General features: G+C 34.2%; 3 protein-coding genes and 2 non-coding genes across 5 annotated transcripts; 4 read left to right on the top strand and 1 right to left on the bottom strand.

Moving 5' to 3' along the window:
- The first annotated feature begins 138 nt into the window (after positions 1 to 138).
- TRNAT-UGU lies at positions 139 to 210 on the top strand. Its single transcript has one exon. It is a non-coding gene; the product is annotated as a tRNA-Thr (tRNA).
- A 248-nt stretch (positions 211 to 458) lies between these two features.
- LOC107875756 (LL-diaminopimelate aminotransferase, chloroplastic) lies at positions 459 to 7588 on the bottom strand. The gene is made up of 10 exons (XM_016722581.2): positions 7305 to 7588; positions 6167 to 6243; positions 5697 to 5764; positions 5144 to 5260; positions 4722 to 4784; positions 4045 to 4149; positions 3904 to 3954; positions 3214 to 3534; positions 1107 to 1313; positions 459 to 1004 (listed from the first exon to the last, which is right to left on the bottom strand). Exons 1-10 carry the CDS (start codon positions 7385 to 7387, stop codon positions 711 to 713), a joined length of 1386 nt encoding a protein of 461 aa, XP_016578067.2. The 5' UTR covers positions 7388 to 7588; the 3' UTR covers positions 459 to 710.
- A 275-nt stretch (positions 7589 to 7863) lies between these two features.
- On the top strand, positions 7864 to 7935 carry TRNAT-UGU. The gene has a single exon. It is a non-coding gene; the product is annotated as a tRNA-Thr (tRNA).
- A 3866-nt stretch (positions 7936 to 11801) lies between these two features.
- Positions 11802 to 16572, top strand: LOC107875758 (Golgi apparatus membrane protein-like protein ECHIDNA). The gene is made up of 6 exons (XM_016722584.2): positions 11802 to 11960; positions 14609 to 14665; positions 14741 to 14944; positions 15066 to 15125; positions 15445 to 15571; positions 16251 to 16572. Exons 1-6 carry the CDS (start codon positions 11946 to 11948, stop codon positions 16337 to 16339), a joined length of 552 nt encoding a protein of 183 aa, XP_016578070.1. The 5' UTR covers positions 11802 to 11945; the 3' UTR covers positions 16340 to 16572.
- Positions 16573 to 16994: 422 nt separating this feature from the next.
- On the top strand, positions 16995 to 21691 carry LOC107875757 (chloroplast stem-loop binding protein of 41 kDa b, chloroplastic). Its single transcript, XM_016722582.2, has 10 exons — positions 16995 to 17374; positions 17994 to 18128; positions 18279 to 18365; positions 18455 to 18545; positions 18687 to 18741; positions 19495 to 19555; positions 19999 to 20220; positions 20580 to 20696; positions 20785 to 20874; positions 21337 to 21691. Exons 1-10 carry the CDS (start codon positions 17273 to 17275, stop codon positions 21514 to 21516), a joined length of 1140 nt encoding a protein of 379 aa, XP_016578068.1. The 5' UTR covers positions 16995 to 17272; the 3' UTR covers positions 21517 to 21691.
- The last annotated feature ends 1840 nt before the right edge of the window (positions 21692 to 23531 follow it).

Raw genomic sequence — 23531 nt, 5'->3', positions numbered from 1 at the left:
AGTTTACAAAGCCTAATGCATACAATAAATAATTGTCTTAGAACATGTCTTTGTTAGAGTAAAAGTTTCAATCTTGGGTTTGTTAATTTTTGTATTTCTTCTATTTATAATGGCATCTTGCATCGGGCGACCACTGAAGCCCTTATAGCTCAGTGGTAGAGCGTCAGTCTTGTAAACTGAAGGTCCGTAGTTCGATCCTGCGTGAGGGCATTTTTTTAATAACATAATTTCATTTTTTCAGTTTTACTGTCCATTACATTATAATTCATACGTATTTTCTCTATTTTTTTCCCCACACATACCCCTTCTACTTGTTTGCTTGCCCAACACAAAAGTTTGGATAAGTGATAATCTGCTTTATTCTCATTATTATTTTCAAAAGTTTGGCCCAATTATTTACCATTCATTGGCCACACTTTCCAAGATGTGATGATTTAGTTCAGTTCAATGGATTATTGTTATTCAAACTGATTTGTCATTGCTAATATAATTAACTTTGGCTTTTGGTGGGTTTTCATGTCAAACCCCGAAGAATTTATCCAAAAGCTATCATGAAGAGAGTTGACAGAGGAATTTATGCTTTGGGTGGTTTGTACTTTTATTCTTCCAAAGCAACAAATTCCATACAGGATGATCAAAATGTTGAGTACTCAAGAAACATCATCTCAATGAAGCCTCTAAGGCAAGAAGTGCTGCTACCTGCACATATTTCACTTGTACAATTCCTTGAATCTTCTGCAAGCTTCTACGACGTTCTCCCTGTGCCCAAAAGCACTTACTCTGACAAAACCTTCACCGCCGGGTCCAAAGCCACTGCCTGGAGTAGTAACGACATGAGTCTTCTCAAGTATCTCGCTGAAAACTTCCCATGAGCTTCGTCCAGGGAAGTGCACCCACACGTAGGGTGCATTTTTACCTCCATACACCTTGTAACCTAGTGACTTAAATGTATCCATTATGATTTCTGTGTTTTCTTTGTAGTAACCAACCACGTCCATCATCGCCTGAAATGCATTGTCAATATGTTCAAGTTGGGACGTTGAGCCTATAAAATGATGTTCTTTATGACTAAACGGATAGATAAACAACCAAATGATGAAACTGACCTTGAAACCATTAGGTGAAAGACAAGCCAGACCGCCAGCTTGAGCAATGTTGGATGCACCATTGAAGCTTGTACAAACAATGCGATTGAAGTCTTTTGCTACAGGAAATCCATCAGAATATAAGAGTGCTTTGGGAATTGCAGTCCACCCTAAACGAACGCCAGTGAACCCAGCATACTTCGAAAATGATGAAACCTCAATGGCAACCTGCAAGCGCAGTACAATATGCTTTACTGGAACACTTGGAACAATCCATTCATAATGTAAAGAATCATGCGATAAACTTTGTATACCAGGGGTAATGAGTAAAAGCAGCACAACAAAATTTTAAGTAAAAATCTCTCACAACTTCACAAGAAGCTCCGAAACTTCTATAAAAAGATTACTCCGAGCGGAAGGATCAGAAGAATGTTCCTACAATTAAGGGGGGGGGGGATATAAAAAGAACTTGGATTGAATAGACTTAAGATAACCTTGCCATTGAAATAGCACAGGATGAAGATGAATTTAGACGACCATGAGCTCTAGTCAACCATGGCAGGAGAGGATTATGAAAAACATACTTTCCCCATTAGCATGCATATAATGGAGCAACCACCACCCTTCGACCTAATGGAATGGTCCCAACTCCCAACGAATTGCATGAATGATAATAAACCAGTTAAGGGTCTCAATAGAATAGACTGTCCATGGCTTTTTTCCCACGTGTGTAAGAGAAGAAAAGTTCATACCAATTATAAAATTCCCATAGGGGATATGTACGAAAGAGACGCACAATTGAGAGGAAAAAGAGTGAGAATAAAGTTACGAGATACAAAGAGCTTCCCACAACCATGAAGGTCTGCATTTAGCCCGTACTTGTTTATCATTATTATGGATAAGCTAACTGATGGCAAACAGGATGATGTCTTTGTTGTTTGCCAATTCTCTCAGTCAAGCAGTGATGAAAACTTTCCAGATTGTATTCATTTTTAGTCAGTTAATTGGAGAGGAAAATAGGCATGCAAAGACTAGAAGAGTAGTCGTAATTTCAATACGTTTTTGGACACCCTAGTGTATGTTGTCCAAAAGACGATGCAAGCAGCACACAGATTAAAAAGAGAAAAATTCACTTGAGATGATGTAGCCACACTTAGACCTCCAAATGCATCAGTCCATGGATGTAAAACTGTGATGATTGAAGGTACTTTTTGAGGAACAATGAAACTACTGTTGGGGGTCCATGATGATTGAAGGTATTTAAAGACAATGAGGTAGATTCACACGAAAAGAAGTCTAAAAGACCCAAATCCTTTGGATCCATGTAAATTTAGCACAAAAAACCCAATGTAAGCAAATTATATATATATATAGAGAGAGAGAGAGAGAGACAAAGAGAGACAACACCGACTAGTTTAGGATTATGCTTAGCCATGAAGGTAAGATTCCATTAGGCCAATTTACTAGATGTCTTTTTAGTTTGTTTAGAGGCTTCTGTCTCCATGGGAAATATAGAGACCCTCTACTGTTTCAGATCCATAAATTATGAAAAACTAAAATAAAATAGGCCCAAATAGAGTGAAACAAATAGTGAGAATGCATATGCTGACACTACGTAGGTGTTTGGACAAGAAAATTAAAACTTTTTGGAGTTGGAATTGAAGTTGGAGTTGGAGTTGTGTTTGGCCATGAATATAAATTAGAGTTGTTTTTGAATTTTGAGACAGAAGTGTGAGTGGAAAAAGTGAAAACAAGTTTTACTAGTCTTCACTTTTCCAAATACAACTCCAAGTTGTATTTGGAATTCTCATGGCCAAACACCAACTGGGTGTTGTATCTGGAATAAAGTGAACGGATTTTCCGGAAAAAGGGAAAAAAATCTCATGGCCAAACAGGCACTAAGTAGCTTGGAATTGAGGTATGGTTGTAATGGGATTAAAAAGCGAAAAGGAAGTAGATTGATCTTCGTAGCAAGCAACGTACTGATTAGTAACTGCTAAAAAGGTAATACACAGACAATATGGGTTTGTCATCTTCTGCTACATGCTACAGAGTTTGACCAAATGATAGAAGAAACTTTCACTACAAAAACAATCAACGTTAAGCAAATAACATGATCTGGACTTACCTCTTTGGCTCCAGGAATCTCAAAGATGGACTTCGGACTGTCATCACATATATACATAGCATATGCAGAATCATAAACAATGATTGAGCCATTGTCTTTAGCAAATTGCACCAATTTAGTCAGCTGCTCCCTTGATGCCGCCGCACCAGTTGGATTATTAGGTGAACAGAAAAATATAATGTCTGTCCGTGGAACACTGGATAAATCAGGAAAGAACCCGTTTTCTGGAGTACATCTCATGTATGCAATATTTCCGTACTTCTCCACATCCTTCTGAAACTGACCAGTTTGGCCCATAATAACACTTGAATCCACATAAGCCTACAGTAGAAACACAAACAAGGCTTAGCTTAGAACCTTTTTCCAAGGCCTGGTAATAATACAAGTAGTAGTCCAACAGACAATTAAGAGACTAACAAATAAAAGGATAATGTACAATTAGATGTAATAATGAAAGTAATGAAATGTGTATCAATAGCCTTTACAAAAGTATAAAATTTGTGCTAAAGTTCTAATGTAGTACCAGTTCACTTAAATCACACAATGATGTGAGAAATCATAAAACAAAATAGACAACGCAGATCTACAATATGCAGGTATAGCTTGGACGGCATCTGGCAGTTCTTCAACTCCTATTTTTCAACTTTGTTACAATAGAGAAGAACAGAGGTAAAAGCCTGAAACATTTACCGGATATGATGGGTCTTGCACAGCAATAGTCACATTAGACCCAAAAAGAACCTGATATACAGTCAAGAAATTCGAAAAGCTTTTAGTGGAAGTCGGTGGCTGTAATTTGAAGAAGACGGATAAATGCAGAGAAAACCAAACCTGAAGTCGAGATATATCACTTTTGGCACCATCAGAAACGAAGATCTCCTCTTCTTCTAATCCAACATTTCCATAATAGGTAGAAGCAATGGAGGCTCTAAGTTGCTGCTCAAGCAGAAAAAATCAATGGCTATTCTTAGAATTGTTCTGACAGCTTACTTACACTTAAATCATGGATTACATGCGCTGAAAGATATGGTGACCAAAGAATAATTTTCTCTTATGCCTATCTTAAATAAGGTCCAAGATAGCCATACTTGACAACACCCAAACATGAAGCATTTCATTTCTCCTTTTTGAAGAATTGGTAGGCAAAGTCGAAAAATTGTTGAATAAAATGCTAATTACAAGGCAGTAATAGATTATTGTTGATACAATATATGGAAATGCTTTTAAACGCTTCAGAAATTTCAGTCCTACGTCCTTTTCTACATTATGACAAAAGAGGAAGTTTCCACTTTTATCGCATGGACCGCTTGATAAAGAACATCACAATGTATTTGAGGAAAGAAAAGGAGGAAATGAAAAAAGAAATTAGTATAAAAAGAGGAAAGACGAACTATCAGTGCACATGCCAAATACCATTTATTCTTAAAAGAAGGACGAGAAATAAGAAACGGACGATAAGGAATAGAAATAATATCATATTAGATAAATATGTGGGAGCCCCTACTTACTTTTTCTCCTTGCTCAGCACCATAACCACTGTAACCCTTTAATGTTGAAAGTTCATGTGCTCTCTGCCAAATAGTAGAGTAAAGGAAAACAAAATCAAGAACAGGAAGTTAGTTATCGATTTAGAGTTCAATAAGCAGAATAGATTAAAAATAAAAACTACTTGCCAAGTTAAATGCTAGACTGTTTAGGCATATGCCAAGTTAAATACTCAGAAACATGTCCATTATTAAACCAAACATAACCATACACATTATTTTTTGCTAGTAATCCCATCATTGGTCAAAAGAACAAGACAAAAAGATACAGAAAACTTTGAATTTTTGACTGATAACACAGCATGATAGGATATCAAATGACCCCTGAACACAAGGAACTATATCTTGTTCTATACAAAATTCAAAAACAAAGTTATCAGCATCACCTGTGCCATGGCAGAAGTTATAAATTCAGGAATGGGCTCAGTAGTGTCACCAATTCCAAGGCTTATAATTTTAGCATCGGGGTGTTTCAACATGTGTGCAGATCTCCTTCTTCCGATCTAACTTCGCCAAAGAGAGATTGTTTAGAACTTAAAGTAAGTAGCAGGGAAGGTTTACACAAAATAAGCATGCTCTTTTAGTGTATTACAGAATTGTTTTCTTTCCCCAGTTTCAGGATGGAAGCATAGAGAGGTAACAGCTGTTCAAAATCAGTCATCCAACATTGAGCCAAAAAAGCAAATAATTTTTCTTCATGCAACTAAATCTGCACGTTGTCTCATCATAATTCCATCTTACTACTATCTCATCTAAATTAATATTATATTTGAATGATCCCAAAAGCAATGCCTCCAACTTATTCCAAGCACTATGTCCAACTTCTCTAATCTCCTATAGCCAATTCATTATAAACAGCATCTTTAATTGCAAAGTAGCTTAAAGAAAACAGATAAACAACAACCAAATTAATGAAAAAGGACCAGTTGAAATACAGACCTCAGGAAACAGATAACCAGCTTGAAGTTTAGCTAAGTTCTCATTGCGTGAGACCTGTGTCTTGTAAGCTTCAAGCAACACAGAAATTTCATTAGCACTGTCAAATCTCAAGAAATTGCATATCTATTTGAATGGACAGATCCAGGTGAGAAAAATATTAACAGTTGTTTTCTTGTTGGCACTGTCAAAAGACAATAATTTTACAATTTGTGCATTTTAAAAAAAACATGCACGTAGCAGCCATTTTGACTCCTCGTTCTATTTTTCAGCGAGCTAAAAGCAATTTATATGCAATCATAAACATTGATTAGTTTAAAGATCTAAGTATCAATTTTCAAATGCTCTAATTGATTCATATTTCACAGGCTCACAAGAATACTATTCCCGTTTAAACTTGGCAAGTCAACAGAAGAACATCAAAAAATATGATACAATTTGCACTGGAAAACAACATCAACATGAAGGCTTACAAGTTTTCTCCGTAGAGGGTGTTGCAACACATCTGACAATACCACTGCTTTTGCCTGGCATTGACACATTTTGATTCCTACAAGAATTAATGCACACTTTTACATTAGCGAACACTTCCTACAACAATGAATGCACACTTGGTAAGTTAGAAAACATTTCATGCACCAGGAATAAAAATACTCAGAATTAGCAAAATATTAAGGGAAGCAAGCAATTGTAGCTTGTTACCGCATTCTCAACAATGCATTTAATCATGAATATTCTACAAATGCAACACAGATTCTCAGTCAGTTCATTCACTGCTCAACTCATCCGAAGCCGTAAATGCTATAAATGTGGGACACTTTGTTTAATATGGAAAAGGAGTGTCTTTAGCTTCGACAACAACAAACCCTGTGTAATCCCACAAGTGGAGTCTGGGAAGGGTAGAATGTACGCAGACCTTACCCCTAACTCATAGAGATAGAGAGGTTGCTTCCCATAGACCTCGTCTTAAATAAAGCATGCCAAACATTTTGAAAATCCTTGGCTTCATGTTAGTCAAAATGAACAAAAAACAAATATTTTTAGATTAAACATTTTATAAGGAATCAGTACAAGCGCATGCTTAGCCACAAAAAGGACACTTTTTTCCTCATGAATTTGGAAGAAGAAAAATGAAAAATAAAAGTTCAATAATCACTGCAAGTAAATGGTTAAACCAGTAGGGAAAAAAAAAGTACTTATTCCCATGTTTTTGAATGAACAAAATCAACCAACCACGCAATGTGGATAACTAAAGATTGAATTTTTCCTGCTCTATTGCTCATTCTAACGCTTAAAGATTGAATCTTTACCAGCAACATACACCAATAACATCAAAAAAAATAAATTAGGATAGAAACTATCCCACCAAAACATAAGGGTGCGGCCTGGTGGTTCAGTAGTTGGGTTGAACACCTCAGGTTCAATTCAATGCAGAGTCTTTCCATCTGTTCTAGCTTTAGTGAACAGAGTTAACTGATAGTACCTCAGGTTCCTATCCTGTGTATTTAATCGAGGCGCACGCAAGCTGACTCGAACACTACGGTTATAATAATTTAAGAAAAAAAACTATGCCACCAAATCAAAGAAAACAAGGGGATGAAACAGGGGTACCTGAAACGGAGTTTGTTGTGACCCAAGAATGTAGAAGTTGATGAAGAGATTGAAGTTGAAATACTATGCTGAATACCTGCCATTCTTTCTTCTTTTCAGTTAGCTCAGTAGAGTTGAGCCCTCACCAAACCCAAAAGCTGCTTTTAAAACAACCCTAATCTTCCTCCCCTTTCCTCCATGGATACACGTTTTTTTTTTTTTAATAATTTATTAAGTAGTCAGTCAGTCACTTAAATATTTTATTTTTTTAAAAATATAATTTGATGTTAAAGTGCTTGTTGGAGAAAAAAATTTGCACAATTATTTTTTAATTTTCATTTGATATTTGGTGACCGTATTAAAACTCCAACACTCTCAACATGGAATTTCAACCTCTGATTAACCATCCACTGCACCACAATTACTTCAAAACTTTCCTTCTTGTTAAATATTTTATTTTATTTGGTACGATTAACTATTACTGTGATCTGTTGCAATTGTAATTATTTTAAATAGATTTTAAATTGTAAAAAAAAGTACAAAATCTATTTTGATCCTCCTGAATTGCAAGAATACGGAAGCCCTTATAGCTCAGTGGTAGAGCGTCAGTCTTGTAAACTGAAGGTCCGTAGTTCGATCCTGCGTGAGGGCATCTTGTTTTCTTTTTAATTAGTTCAATTCTTAGAGACCTTTTTGTTTATTCTTCAACTTTTTCTATTTTTTTTTAATTGTTATTTATTCTTCTTTATCTCTCATCATATTTTAAAGCAAAAATTTACCATATTAGTTGTCCGCTTTACTTTTTATGTGCCTCTTAAAAATTATAAATAAAATAGATAGTTTTATTAATTTATGAGTTATCTGCTCTTAAAAAAAGAAGCTTGTTGATACTTATAAACCTACTAGTTAAGTGTATGTGTTTTGCACGTGTGTATCACGTTAACTATAATCTTTGAATTTAAAAAGAATAAATTATTTTAGTTTTGACATATTTTCTTAAAACTACAATAACAAGTGTTCATTAATCGATGGGATAATTATTTCTCTTCTTATAATATGATGAGTATTGGATAGTATTCAATTGTAAATCTATTTTTTGACGTTGAATAGAATTGTGTCTGCAGCCTCCAGTATATATATCATACTTTAAGTTTTGTTTCACCAAAACAAAAAATAATTTATAGTCAATACAAAAGGAAAAAGTCTCTCTACTTCTTTGGAGGTCGCGGTATAGACTGCGTACATTCTACTCTCCCTAGACCCCACTTTGTGGGAATACACTGGGTTTGTTGTTGTTGTACAAGAGAAAAAAGAAGATATTCATACTATATTCACTCTATGAAATATAATCTATAGAGAGTATAATCATTATCAAATAAAGAACTAATCAACAAATCGATTTTATAATCAATATGTCTTGATGACATATTAATATTTTGTAGTCACCCCTCCCCCGCTCTCATCAAATCAATGTGAAACTTTTCAGTGCGAATCTGAATTTAGTGAACTCCTATGTGGATATTGAACTTCAAGTGCAAAATCATAAAACAAAATATGTAGTCACAATGGTTGCATACAAAAGATGTACACGAATTTCTTATAGAATAAAGTCAAAGAAGAATTAAAGATTAAAAAAAGAAAATAACATAAAATAAAGATTTGAAGTTTATAAACCTCATTACCACAAACATGTAGTATCCATAATTTTGATATGACGCCCACGAAATATTATTTAACTCCTTGACAATTGAAAGAGATTACACAAGTAAATAAAAAGGAAGAACAAAAAAATAGATTAAATTAATTGCAAAATACAAAAATCAATTAAAAAAAATGATAATTTGGAACTCCCATAGTCTGAACTTTCATTAAACATTAATAATTTTTTTTTTACCTAATCCAAAGTTTTTACATGATTACATCCTATCATGTCAGGAAGGCATGGACTCAGAATTATCCTAAACATGCCACGTAATTAATTTCTTGAGGTTTTAAATTTGTGAGATCTGTATATGAAAAAGAGGTAACGATACTTTCAGTGGAAAACAATCTCATAACCTTAGAAAGTGATCAAAATAAGTTGTTAATTGCATCTAGAAAATATTACAATATGTTACATAATTTAAAGGTGAGCCTAATTAGTATTGTAAAAAGCTTATGTATTAGCATTAGGGCTTTTATGGAGAAAAAAGTCTTGCAAAAAGAATATTATTCAATTTGAATTTTTAATTTGAGAAAAATAGTTCTTCTTCATACCATATATTTTAGAACTTCTTAAATATTATTCTTCTAATATTTCATATATTTTTCTTACCAAATAATTTAGGACTCTTCAATTTTTAAAATATATTATATTATTCTCTTACCCAAAATATTTTAGGACTCCTTGATTTTAAATATTACAAAATAAATAATTGAAGTAAATACGTGAAAAGACAATTTTGTCTATTGCAGAGTCTTTTAATAAAGGACAAAAAGTTCAAATCACTTTTCTAAGGGTCTTCACACTTTTAATATATTATAGGTTTATGCTTTCAAAAAAAATATTAATCATGAAATTTTTTTAATAATTGTCTTGATTTGATAAATAGACAAAAAAACTCAAACAATTGTTTATAGTAACATCCACAATTAATATGAGACTAAGGCCTCATTTGTTTGCACTTAATGAAGGTCTGGATATGAATGGTTCAGACTTCAGATCATTAAGTGTATTTATTTTTTATTAAGATTTTAGCTCTTAATAGGTTTGAATAAGTCTTAATCATTCTGATCTAGAACCAAGTCTTAATAGGTCTGAAAAGATATTCTAGTGTTTGATAATATTCACCACTATATTCATAATCAGAAGTCACCACCACTAACCACCTCTGCCACTGCTACCATTGTCAACCACCACTCGCCTCCACCATTACAACCACCATCGACAACAAATATTGTTACCAACTACTATTGTCAATCGCTACCGCACCTACTACCTCTATTATTCTATTATATTCACCCCGCCACCAACGGCGTCGACAAAACCACCTTCATCAACCACTACGGTCAATCCCTACTACCGACCAACTCATCTATCACAATCAAGATCACCAATAACTACTACTAATACATCACAACCTCCACATATTCTTCGACCGCTACCACCATTGTCACTAGTAACATCACCTCTACTACCATTTCAACCACTATCATCTCTACAATTTATCTCTACTAACAACCATCTCCACCATCCCAACAAACATCTCCAACTAGCACCAACACATCATCAACCATCATGCATTCATGTTTCAGCCAACACAATCAATACCTCAAACTACTAACATCAAGCAACGTCACATCACCACCACCATCAATCGCTACCATCACAACAGTCACTACAATACCAACCATCACAACTATCGCCACCAACATTATTTATCACCAACATAAATCATTGTCATCGCAACCACCATTATAAACCATTTTCATTATCGCTAACAAACATTAATATTTTTCTCAATCAAATAATAATTTTGTTGTATTAAATTACATACTTTTATAATACATAATTAATTTTTAATTTGAATTGTATTTTTTATTTTATTATACATACAAATAATTTTTTTTTGTACATTCAGATGTTGAAAAGCAAACAGTCTTAATCATTCAGTTTTCAGATCTAGAGACAGCATCTTAATCATTCAGATTTGTATTTAGATTCATACATCTGAATCTTAAAAAAAAAAACCAAATGTACCCTAAAAGAATAACGAATATGGTTCCTTTAAGCATGATATGTAATATGACATCTATATTCTATACATAAAATGAAAAGAGGGGGAAAAAATACCTCCCAACTCTATGATTTAAAAGGAAATATGCTTCCGTAAAAAACAATACATATATATACATCATCGTTTAACAAATAACGTGTCTTTACTCCAATAAAGAGGTGCGTGAAGTTGGATATAGTAGGTATGAGGAGAGGTAGGGTAAAAATAGGTTGAATAAGTATCAATAATATGTAATTAGATATGACATGATACAATTTCAGGTTACGAAGTACATAATCTTAAAGAAAAGGATATGGAAGATGCGTACCAGGGTAGAAGATTAGTAGGCAGTTAGTATTATGTTATTTTTTGAGGGTTAGGCTTGTTGCAATTGTCGTTGTACTATCCTTTTTTATAGCTATTACTTCTAATATCTATCGTCATAGTAGTATTTGGTTGTTGTCCTTGTTACTTGTAGGCTTTACATTTCTTTCCTTGATAGTTGTTGTTCATACTTAGATTTATTGCACATGAATCGAAGATTTTTCGAAAAAGCCTCTTTACCTCCGTAAGGTAATAAGGTCAGCACATACTTTACCCTCCCTAAACCCCGCTTATGAAATTTCAACCAATATATTTTTGTTGTTAACTAACCTATAATCCTATATTTAATGAACTAGAAAAAAATCCTATATTTTACCAACTAGAATGGAAGAACAATAAAATTCTTGGGGGCATTTCCTAAATAACAAAAGCTTTGGGGTACAATTTGTAGAATTCCAAACATTTGCCAATGCCAAATCTAAATTAGGAAACAGCTCCATTTCCATGAAATTATTACGACAATTTTAGAGAGACGAAACGAAATCAGGCAAAATCCTTAGCGCATTTGATTCGAAAACTCTTCATGGATCTTAATCCAGTAAGTTTCACAGTTTTCATTATTTAATTCATAGCTTTTTTTTATTGATTAAATTGTTATGAAAATAATACTTGAAATCTCACAATTGTTGTTTTTGTTAATGAATTGCATTGATTCTAGGGTTTTGTTTGAGCTCGTAATTATTTAGTGATGATTAATTGATCTGTTGATTTACTATTTCTTTTGTTTTTTCGCGTTTGAATTACTTTTGTACTGCGTATTATGTGTTACGGATCTGTTTGGGAATTGGAAGTTCTCGGTTTAATTTGAGTTGTGTGATCTGAAAGGTGTAAAATTTGATTTAATTGGGTGAATTGTTAATGCAAATCTAGGTGAAATAATTGAATTAGTAAAAAACTATGTTGCTCGGACTCTTAAAAAATGACAATGGGTGTGGATTGAATATTCCTAAGTAGTGCATTTTCAGAGGATCTAACATGGGTGACAATGGGTGTGGGTTGAATATTCCTAAGTAGTGCATTTGCGGAGGATCTAACATGGGTGTGGCGACTTTTTTGGAGAGTCCAAGCAACATAGGTAAAAAGAGTTGGTGTGCTAGTTTTGTTGATGGTAGTTTCGAGGATGTTATGGGGTCACCGTCACAATTTGATGAATTCAGTATGGGACGAGTGATACCTCATGTGGATCCCTTTGTTTACCAAGGAAGATCGTGAAAAAGATATATAGAGTCCAAAAGGTAACAATATTTTGTTAGCTCAGGAACACGTCCTACATAACAATACACACGTAATGAGTATAAATTAATAACATATTAGCTCAAATACAACTAAAGTGTAGTAATAAAAAGGCAAAATGTTGCTAAACATCTGTGTTTATGGTCTATCATCAAAGTTCAAGGTCTAGTGAATACAACAAAGCAGGCAAAATGAGTTTAACCTATTTTATTGGTTTAAGATGTCATAGGAAGTCAGGGCCATAGATCTATTTCAAGATTTTCCCTTTCATTGATGTAATAAAGGTTCATAGATTATGTTCTTTCCACTTATATGTTATACACTGGATCATCTGGTGGAATGGAATGACCTTTTATTTTGTGTTAGAACATAGAACATAGAACACAGGTTCTTTTTTCTCCTTGAAGATTTTGGTTGAAAAAGATATGCAAGGTCCATATGGAATTTAATAAGCAAGCCATAGCAATGATCGTTCTACATTTTCAGCTCACAATATTTCTTAAGTACTGAACATATAGCTAAATGTATTTCATATTATCAGTATGGGTCTGTATATGCAACATAACATTAATGCAATTTTCGATGCGTCAGTTTCTGTGAGCAGCTTGTGTCTTTGGCAAGTGTATCGTTGCCTCTCTCTATCTCTCACCCCCTCTATCTATGTTTTAGGATGAGATGTAACTTTAATGAGTTTTGGACAAATTAGACTGACAAATATTTGACAATGTATACTAATAGAAGAAAAGAAACTTTTTTTCAGCTGCACTGTAAGATAACTAGAACAATGAGGTGAAAATAAAAGAATATTGGTTGAATTAACTCATATGCTGGATTTGTCTTGATATATTTCATTGTCAATAGGACTGAACTGCTGAAGTGTCCCTTTAAACAGATTTTGGTTAGTTTGATTCGCGCAGTCAGAGTTTGTTGGTGCAACTTTGTATGGTGGAGCATATTTGATGTTTATTTATTTATATATACTTGAACAGATAGTAATACGCGGGGTGCTATTTCTGCAATCCTTCTGATAATTTCAATATGCCTTTTTTGGTCTCCATAAGTACTGTCAAGTTTCTCAGTAAGAAGCTCTTACTGCTGATAGGAATATACCACATCAATTCATTATGTATGGATGATGCATGAGTTATTCGAAATGATTGGGCATAAAGGGTCTATAGATGGCTTTTTAAGTTCTGTCGTTGGTTGTTTATTAGTTGTATCTCTTTTTGAAAGATGCCAAATCACTCCTGCTTTATTCTATTCTCAAATCAATGTGAGCTTTGCACGAGGTTCACATCCAGACAAAGCAGGGAGGGTGCGGTAGGTTTATGTCTAGCATAAATTAAATCATAATATGATAAATATTCTAAATGTTGAAATCCTAATTTGCTTCTAGGAACAGGTTTTTTACTTGGAATACTCAAGTATTGTAAAGGTAGATGTAGAAAACTCGTACAGCCAAAAACTTTGTGATTGTTCTGTATAATCCCGACCTATTGAATATTGGAATGAAACTGATCTGAATGCAAGGAAACAGATCTATATAGCCAATCTCAACTAGGATGGGATTGAGTGGTAGTTGTGTTGTTATTGTATTATCTTAAGTTCATTCTTTTTAGATCATCATCTGGATGGAAGAAGGAATAGATGATCTAGGAGAAGCAATGTAGGTAAAAATGAATTTTTTGTCGGGTGTCCCTGAAGGTAATTTTTCTTTTTAATAAAAAATGGTGAACCTTTTAATGCACAATACTCATAGCTTAAAGGAGTTTGTTGCCCTTCTGGTTATTTTAATTTTCTTCTGCTACTTCTTTTTGCTAATCTTCCATCATTTTCTCTCTCCTTGAGGCTCCCTTCCCCTTACACCCCTAAACACTCTTCGCTGCAAGGAAAGGAGGGACCACATAGATCGTTCTGTTAAAGCTAATTAAACTCTGTCACATTCTTTCTCAGCCTGCAGGGGAGGACTATGCACATCCAAAGATATGTTTCTTTCACGTGCTCTTCAAGGTCCAGTTTATTATAGTCTTCTTATTTTAATGACATGTTATAATTGCGTTCTTAACCTTTCCTTTGCATTCACAGGCAGCAGCATTAGCGTTTTATGTACTGTCAGCGTTATTTGTTGATAGTTTCGTTATCATCTTTGTGTTAACTGTTCTTTTAGCTGCTCTTGACTTTTGGGTGGTTAAGAACGTGAGTGGGCGTATCCTTGTGGGTTTAAGGTGGTGGAATGAAATTGATGATAACGGCGAGAGTGTGTGGAGATTTGAATGCCTTGATCAAGAGGTGGGTAATCTGGTTTCTTAGCATATGTCTTTACCTTCAGACCTTTGGTTTAGTTTAGAAGTTCTGGCACATTTAGTTAATGATTAACTTTGTTGACTTGGACAACCCTTTTTCCTTTCAGTCAATGGCTCGCATGAACAAGAAGGATTCCTGGCTGTTCTGGTGGACTTTGTACCTAACAGTAAGTGAGACTGTATCGCACTAGCTGCATATTCTAAAGTACAACATAAACAAATTAAGCACATGTATTGAATAATGAAAAGAATTCAAGAAAAATAGGCAATAAACATCAAAAAAAAAACTGTGGATAAGAATAGTGTCCCTTTCACACCTCTGTTTCTTGGTTTCTGTTTTCAGCTTTTACTTTTTCAGGATTCAAACTTGAAAGCATATTCTAGCATATGGTGTAGGACTTCTTTTGTTTCTATCTGTACCTTATTTTGCAAAGTGAAATAGTTATCCATTGATGTGTTGCACCTGATACGTGTATTTTGTTGTAGGCTGTTGCTTGGTTCTTTCTTGCGATATTCTCTCTCATTAGGTTCCAAGCTGATTATCTTCTTGTTGTTGGAGTTTGCTTGACTCTCAGCGTTGCAAATATTGTTGGTTTTACTAGATGTCGCAAAGGTATGTACTTACTGTAACTTCTATAGAATCTTCACCGAACAGTGTTACTATTGCTGATGTTTAAGGTGTGTCTGGTATGGAGGAAATCATTTTCTAGAAAACGTTTTCCAATTTTCCCTTGTTTGGTTGCCCAAAATATTTTCTCTACGAATACAAGTTCCTTAAAAATGAGGAGAATAACTTCCCAATGTAAGTAGGGAAGACAATTTTCATAAGTGACATTCCAAGTTCATTGTCTCCTCCCCATCCACCAATGCCCCAAATACTACTCCTTGACCATCCCACCCCCGATCCCTACTACCTACCCCATCCCAACCCCATAGTGTTTTTATTAGATTGCATGTAAATGTTCTTGGGATGGTGTATTTTTTTTTTTTTTGCTTGCTTACCAACCACTAGTAAATGAGTAAGAAATTCACTTATATTCCAAGAAAGTATTTTCTAGGGAATCATTTTCCGTGGAAATTCCCTCGCACCAAACACACCTTAACTTTGTTTGGGTTTTCCAGCTTTTATGCAGGAGAAATATGATGGTAGATTTCATGGGTTCTCTCATTATTTTGTGTATTCTTGGAATTCGTTTCTGTCTTGCCCTGCTTGTATTATTGCCTTTTGTATTTGCTTTCCAATACGCCTTTACTGGTTAATCTTCATAGAATTTTTTCCTTCTAAATTCCAGATGCTAAGAAGCAGCTTCAACAATTTGCAACCCAGACTCTCACTTCTCGATTCAACTCTACTCTACAGTCAGCATTTAGTGTTGTTTGAACAATTATTACGAGCAATCATGTATTGATTATATAATGTTTCTGTATACGTTGTGAAATTATGATGGAGCACATATCGGAAGGATGATTTAGGAGATTTTGACATGGTTTTTACTTGGACTTCTCCTTTATTGAGGTCTTGTACATGCAGAAAATGAACGAACTGGAAAAACATTTTTGTTCCTTTCAGTTTTCACGAATCCAATTGCTTCATTGTATTTTTTTTTTCTTTCACTATGCGCGTCCGTTGAATAGATATATGGGCTATATGCATAAATGTATCTGAAATTTGCCCCACAACTTATGAATTCTCCTCCAGACTCCACTTGGATATGCTGTTGTTAGTTCTGACGGAATCTGAAACTGAAAGAATGATATGAAAATAAATATGACTGCTTTTACATGAAATTGATTATTCAAAACAAAGATGCTAAGCAAACATTAAAATAGATGACATACTGAATACCAATATTAACAGCTGAACGTTGCATACGTGTACATTATCAAGCCTGCACTTAGTTATGCTGAGATCATATTAGTACTCACGCGTACTAACTTTTATATAAAAAACTCTTAACAGTAATATGTAGAAATTAATTTTACAGTTGGTGGAGACCAAAAACTTAAAAAGTGTTTTTACTGTCTTTCTGCGCCAATCAAGAAATGTAAGATTGAGAGGCTATGGTTTTGTCTTTGAAATAGAGGCTGTGGTAAGTGTGGATATATAACTGAAAATTGTGGAGGGATTACAAGTGGGGTCTCTGTCTTATCTCAATTGTAAGAATGAGAACAAATCATCATCACTAGAAGTAGAAGAAATGGACAACGCCAACAACAATAGCAAGACAATCACCATAGTCCTTTTTCTTCTTCTCTATTCTCTGCCCCAAGTTCTTCACACTGAAGAAGTAAGAGGCATCAAATCAACAACATCATGGCTAGTTTGGTTGCTATTCAACCCAAACAGCCTTCTTTCTCTGTCCTCCAATCTTCCCATTCTGACTTCAATGGTGCAAGATTAATCTCCTCAGTTCAGGTACTAATTCCATTAGAAAGGAAATGTCGAGTTTTTCGTGGGGTTGGGTAGAAAATTTTGTCTCTGTTAGAATATTGTGAATGAGTTCAGTTGCCAAGCCAAGAACTTGGTTTTAGCTAGTATTTCATAATTTGCATAAAAATCCTACCTTTATCTGCTATGTTTTCAAGAAAATTATAAAAATGTAATCTTTACTAGACATTAGGCTATAATATGTGTCCATTGTGTCATGAAGTTTTTATTAGAACCGTGGTGTCCGAGCAGCTTTCATGTACCTCATTAGTTCCACGGGTACCTGCCACATTCCAACCACCACAGGTAGGGTAACTCTGTCCAACATAGTGTTTTTGCGTCCACTAGAATTTGAACCTGAGACCTCATGTTCTCAATCCACTTCATTGACCACAAGGCCGCACCATCGGGCACTAGTGTGATAATGTTGTCTTTGCCTTTTAAGGTAATCTTTGGGCTTAGTAAGATAAGAAGAGTGAGTATGAATTGTTCACAGTGTTGGCAATTGATGCTTATTCATATTCTGTAACTATCAAGAAACTGCTGTTTTCGCTTAGCTGCATAATGAGTTGATATGATTTGGTTTACTTTTATGTGATGGTTGAAGTATAAGAGGAAACCATGCCAGCCAAAAAGCGCATTGTGTGTTACAGCATCAAGTGCCAAGAAAATCCTTATAATGGGAGGCACTCGATTCATTGGTGTCTTTCTATCCAGACTTCTTGTAAAAGAAGGCCACCAGGTAATCAACCCAGTCTAAGCTCTGTTTAAAGTTCAAATCACTATTTGACTTCTACTGTGTCATCCAAATTATTACCAAGCAAAGATTATAGCCTTTGATGTTTGAAGTTGCCTTGAACATTCACAATCTTTTAATGATTCACAAATGCAGGTTACTCTGTTCACAAGAGGAAAAGCTCCAATCTCTCAACAATTACCAGGTGAATCGGACCAGGACTATGCTGATTTTTCCTCCAAGGTATGTTTGATATTGAATGAGCTTTAAAGTTTTGTGATTTCATGATTGAGCTTCTCGCAAAATAATGAGATTTTTTCTTCCAACTGCAGTTATTGCACTTGAAGGGTGACAGAATGGATTTCGATTTTGTGAAGAGTAGTCTTGCTGCGGAGGGCTTTGATGTTGTGTATGACATAAATGGTATTATGGGTTCTTTATTCTATATCTCAATGTATTCCCCATTATCTTGTCGTTGCAAACAAATTTTTCTGGTAGAAGTATGGTTTCTATTTTTTTCCCTTTTTCTGGTCTCTTGTTCATGAATCATTCTTTGTTATTCAGGACGTGAAGCAAACGAAGTGGAACCAATATTGGACGCATTGCCTAATCTAGAACAGTAAGCCATGAATCCTCCCAACTACATATCATGAATTATTCCGAGGATTTTCCAGAAATAGCCTCTCTACCTTCACAAGGTAAAGGTAAGGTCTTCATACATGCCACTCTCCCTAGACCCCAATTGTGGGATTGCACTAGGTATGTTGCCGTTGTTGGATTTGAGAGTTTAGGACTTTACCATATAGCAAGATTATTGAGACATAGAAAATTGAAAATCAAAAACTGACATCAAAACTATGCAAACAATGAGATACCAGTTCTGTTTTCCGGGAAATGCTGGCGGACAATATAACTATGCAGAAAAATGGTTTTGTTTGTAAAAAAACCTTAGCATTGAAAGATGGAACTGAAGCTGCACATTCTCTTCCATTAAAATACAAGAGGTATATATTGTTGTAGATCAAGTTTAGCAATGAAACACTTACTTTTACCAAGGAAAACAAGAATAAAAGATACTTCAAGACAGTTGTCATTCAGTTTTTCTGCAGAAAACCTTCATTCTGCTATTCCATTAACAAAAACAAACCCAGCGTAATCCCACAAGTGCAGTTTGGAGGGGGTGGTGCATACACAGCCTTACCCCTACCTTGTGAAGGTAGTGCTGTTGTACAATTAGCTTGAAATTTTTTACGAAATCTGCTCATGAGTGACATTCATATGGAAAATCGCTCGTGACCGGGGTAAACATTATTTGAATGACGGGATTGTGGTGTTTCTTACCTGTTCATTTAACTTTTGCTATAAACCTCAGGTACATATACTGCTCTTCAGCTGGTGTATACCTCAAAACTGATTATTTACCACACTTTGAGGTTAGTTTAGTAGCATGTGATTATTTTTTGAGGTTATTTTCAGTATATTTGTGATACTAGATGGTTAAGAAGAATAGGCTGCTACACATGGCTGTCATTTTGGTTAGTAGACACACTTAAAGAGCAACTTTTGTGCTCAAACAAGGACTAGTTTTCACACAGGAGATTATTGTCAATATTTCAATTCCAGGTTCTTAAAAATAATGTTCTACTGGAGGCACTTAAGAAATTCTTGCTATTGAACCTTGTCTCCTAGCAGAGAGATTAGACTCCATGATTTATTCATCTCAGAGATGGAAAAAGAGCTTATCTGTTCCGTCCTATTTTGACCTAGCTTCGACCTCTTTTCAAATTTTTGTTCTGTTCTTGACCCTTTGTGAATTTGTTTCTTTCTGTAGTTCTTTTTTCCGGGCTAACAAGAACTTCTTGCTTAATGTCAACAGGTTGATGCAGGTGACCCGAAGAGCAGGCATAAAGGAAAGCTTGAGACAGAGAGCTTGTTGGTATCACGAGATGTTAATTGGACTTCTCTGAGGCCTGTTTATATTTATGGGCCACTTAACTATAACCCGGTGGAAGAGTGGTTCTTCCACCGACTGAAAGCTGGTCGCCCAATTCCAATTCCTAACTCAGGGATGCAAATAACTCAACTTGGACATGTGAAGGTTAGTCAAGCACACATTAGAAGAGTAAAACACATCCTGTAAACATGAAATTATGTCACTTTCTGGTGTAAACTTTAACCAATGCTATCACCTTAGAAGTTCCATAGGGACATGTTTGGTTAGGTCCTATAATTATAATATTCACAAGTGATTTCCATTCAGCAAAGACCAGAAAGTATGTCTTTTCAAGTTGGATCAACATACTCTTGGTGCACTTTCAGGCAATACTTTAGTTTAAACGCACTCTAATTTATAACATAGTGAGCTTAGTAATCGTCTCAATTCTCAAATGAGGATCACAACTCTGTCACCTGTGTCGACGACATAATTTTTTTTTGCTTTTGGTTGGATATTGGCAGGATCTCGCAAAGGCTTTTGTTCAGGTTCTTGGAAATGAGAAAGCAAGCAAGCAAGTATTTAACATATCCGGAGAAAAATATGTCACTTTTGATGGATTAGCTAGGGCTTGCGCCAAGGTAACTCTTTTTTGTTGTCAATTTTAGCTTATATTGCTTGGAAATCTTTGAATGATAAGACAATTGACCGTCAGTATTCCTAATCCAGGCTGGTGGTTTCCCTGAACCCGAGCTTGTTCATTACAACCCTAAGGAGTTCGATTTTGGCAAGAAGAAAGCATTCCCATTCCGCGACCAGGTAACTAGTAGTATGCTTATTTCAGTTTTTATCATTCATATTAAGGTTTGAATCATTCATTATCAAAGAATCAAAACGATAATAATCTTAGGACCATACTAAACGAATCACCCCTAAATGTTCGCGCATCTCATCTTAATTTCTTAGGTTGAAACATTGGTTTTTGGTTAACTTAATTCGAACTAGGTTTAGTCCCCTATGTATAATGAATCAAGTAAAACTTCCTACAAGTAAAACACATCAGTAAAAACCTTAGCTTTCTACATGAGTTTATGTAAATATTTGCTAATAAAACACTCATTTTAGTACCAGTCTATCATACTCCAGCCAAAATACTACCAAGACATGGTATTCATAACTGATACATAGTAGGTTTATTTAGTAGTCTGTTTAATATTAGATTTTGGTCCAACATTAGTCTATCTATGTCTTTTAACGTCGAAAATCTGAATACGAACGCAGCATTTCTTTACATCGATCGAAAAGGCAAAGGCTCTGCTAGGATGGAAACCAGAATTTGACCTGGTGGAAGGTCTTACAGACTCTTACAACCTAGATTTTGGTAGAGGAACTTTCAGGAAAGCAGCTGATTTCTCTACAGATGATCTCATTCTTGAAAAGAAACTAGTTCCCCAGAGCTAGGATTTCTGTTTTTCATAATTTTTTTTTTTTTTTTAAGTTTTGGTTTCTTGCTTTTCCTCCATGAAGTTCACAAGTCATTAGTGGCCAGGCTTAATTCACTTGAAACTGTTTGAGATCAATTTGCTTCTATATTAACTTCACTGAGATGAAATGAATAAGTATTGTCATTTTGCAACATGTTGTTGGGGGAAGTGTGCAGTTTTGGTGGTCATATAAATAATTCAATTGAGCTGTTAGATCTAAGAAGGTAGTAAAGTAATAGTCAGTATGCATATATTTGGTTATAACGACAGTTAAACGGTCAACACACACACGAAGTATCACGTTTTGTGATTTCTTACCTGAACCATAACGTGATCACTCTTTCTACCGGAACTATCATCAATTATATCAAAACGCACCTCAATTATCAGTTGTTCCCTTTTCTTAACTAATATATCACCATCATTCAGATAAGAAAAGGAAACAAATGTGTGTTTCGATAAAAAAATTGATGACAATTCAGATAGAATATTTAAGCACGTGATAGTTTAGTAACTTTTACGTCCTAGAAGTAACTTTTATCTATTGACCGAGATGACTCATGCAGACTTTCATCTACTCTTATAATAAATGTGAAGTGTACCTAATACAGATTAAGCTTGACCACTATTATTGTCGTGGTCACACGGATGCCAATATAAAAAAGGCGTGACCATAGCATGTACACTATTTTTTTAACTAGCTTTTAAAAAACAATTGCCTTCGTATCGATATATGTAAGCGTATACACAAGTCGGGTTGGTTCGATTTTTCATTAAAATATAACCAAATCAATAATATTGATTTTTTTAAATCTATAAACCAAATCAAATTAATATACAATTGGTTTTTTTTATTTTGGTTTTAATCGAGTTTTTTCGGTTTTTTGGTTTTCTCGGTTTTTCTACAATTATAATGTGATTGAAGAAAAAAAATTAAATATTTTCACTAAAAAGATTAAAAAAAAAATATGGTCATATAGTAGTTTCAATTAAAATTAAGTTGACAAATCACTAAAACGTCTACTATTTCTCAAACTAATATTATGTGGATATCCAGTGGTTCAATTTATAAGTCACTAGTCACAGTAACTTGTCTGAAAGTTCCCTTCACATCTTATGTGAACATATAAAAAAATGAAGAATTGGAGACAACTTATTAAAAACTTAACTCCATAAAGTAATTAACTATAATATAATTCCATAAAAAAAAAAAAAATTAAATCACAATTTGACGAATGAGGAGAATGAGAAAAGTAAGATGAGGAAATAATGAGAACTCTCTCATTAGTTGAAAAGTAAAATGTAAAGTGAACAATTAAAGAGTTTTAGGTTTTTATATTAATATTGACGTTGTATTAATTTATTACCAATGGACAAATATTATAATTAAAAGCTCAAGAATATATATTTATTTTTTGAGTATAAAAAAATAATAAAAGTAATAAGAAAATAGATTATAAGTAATAATTTTTTATGTATAAAAAATTAAAATTATATATGTATTATGTCGGTTCGGTTTGAGTTCGGTTTGATTTTATTTTTACTAATACCAAATCAAATCAAAAATGATCTTTTTCTTTTTGTCAACACCAAATCATAAGTTAATTTTTTTTCTCAATTTGATTGATTCATCAATTTGATTTGACTTAATAATTTGGTTTGTACATCCCTAGATATATGAATGTAAAAATAAAATAAATCTTTTTATCATATAGTTGCTGGCCTCTTAGGTGTACGCGTTTAAGCTCACCCCATTTCATTCCCCAACGTATAAATTTAATATCATTCATTGCCTCCTTTTTGACTTTGTATTTAGATCCGTTACCAATGTTCATTTTCCAAAAGTTTCTGGTCTTGTTACTTTCCGTTATACATATAGTATTATGCTATACAATTTAATGATCGGTTGTTTATATCAAATCAAATAAATATATTTTATTATATTATATTTATTTGTTTGATGTGAATGCACGGTATAAGTAAATTTTACGG

This window comes from Capsicum annuum, chromosome 6 (assembly GCF_002878395.1).
Source record: "Capsicum annuum cultivar UCD-10X-F1 chromosome 6, UCD10Xv1.1, whole genome shotgun sequence".
In the NCBI taxonomy this organism is placed as follows: Eukaryota; Viridiplantae; Streptophyta; class Magnoliopsida; order Solanales; family Solanaceae; genus Capsicum; species Capsicum annuum.
The sequence above is the reverse complement of the archived record's forward strand: the minus strand, read 5'-3'. Positions and strand labels throughout refer to the sequence as shown.

Excerpts from the sequence above, each read along its gene's own strand:
- LOC107875756 (XM_016722581.2), bottom strand. The coding sequence starts at position 7,387 with ATGGCAGGTATTCAGCATAGTATTTCAACTTCAATCTCTTCATCAACT. Across the intron at positions 6,244-7,304 it reads CACAACAAACTCCGTTTCAG|GAATCAAAATGTGTCAATGC; the intron begins GTACCCCTGTTT and ends TAATTCTTGTAG. Across the intron at positions 5,261-5,696 it reads CTGGTTATCTGTTTCCTGAG|ATCGGAAGAAGGAGATCTGC; the intron begins GTCTGTATTTCA and ends TGGCGAAGTTAG.
- LOC107875758 (XM_016722584.2), top strand. Across the intron at positions 14,945-15,065 it reads TTGAATGCCTTGATCAAGAG|TCAATGGCTCGCATGAACAA; the intron begins GTGGGTAATCTG and ends TTTTCCTTTCAG. Across the intron at positions 15,572-16,250 it reads TTTTACTAGATGTCGCAAAG|ATGCTAAGAAGCAGCTTCAA; the intron begins GTATGTACTTAC and ends TCTAAATTCCAG.
- LOC107875757 (XM_016722582.2), top strand. The coding sequence starts at position 17,273 with ATGGCTAGTTTGGTTGCTATTCAACCCAAACAGCCTTCTTTCTCTGTC. Across the intron at positions 17,375-17,993 it reads GATTAATCTCCTCAGTTCAG|TATAAGAGGAAACCATGCCA; the intron begins GTACTAATTCCA and ends TGATGGTTGAAG. Across the intron at positions 19,556-19,998 it reads ATTATTTACCACACTTTGAG|GTTGATGCAGGTGACCCGAA; the intron begins GTTAGTTTAGTA and ends TAATGTCAACAG.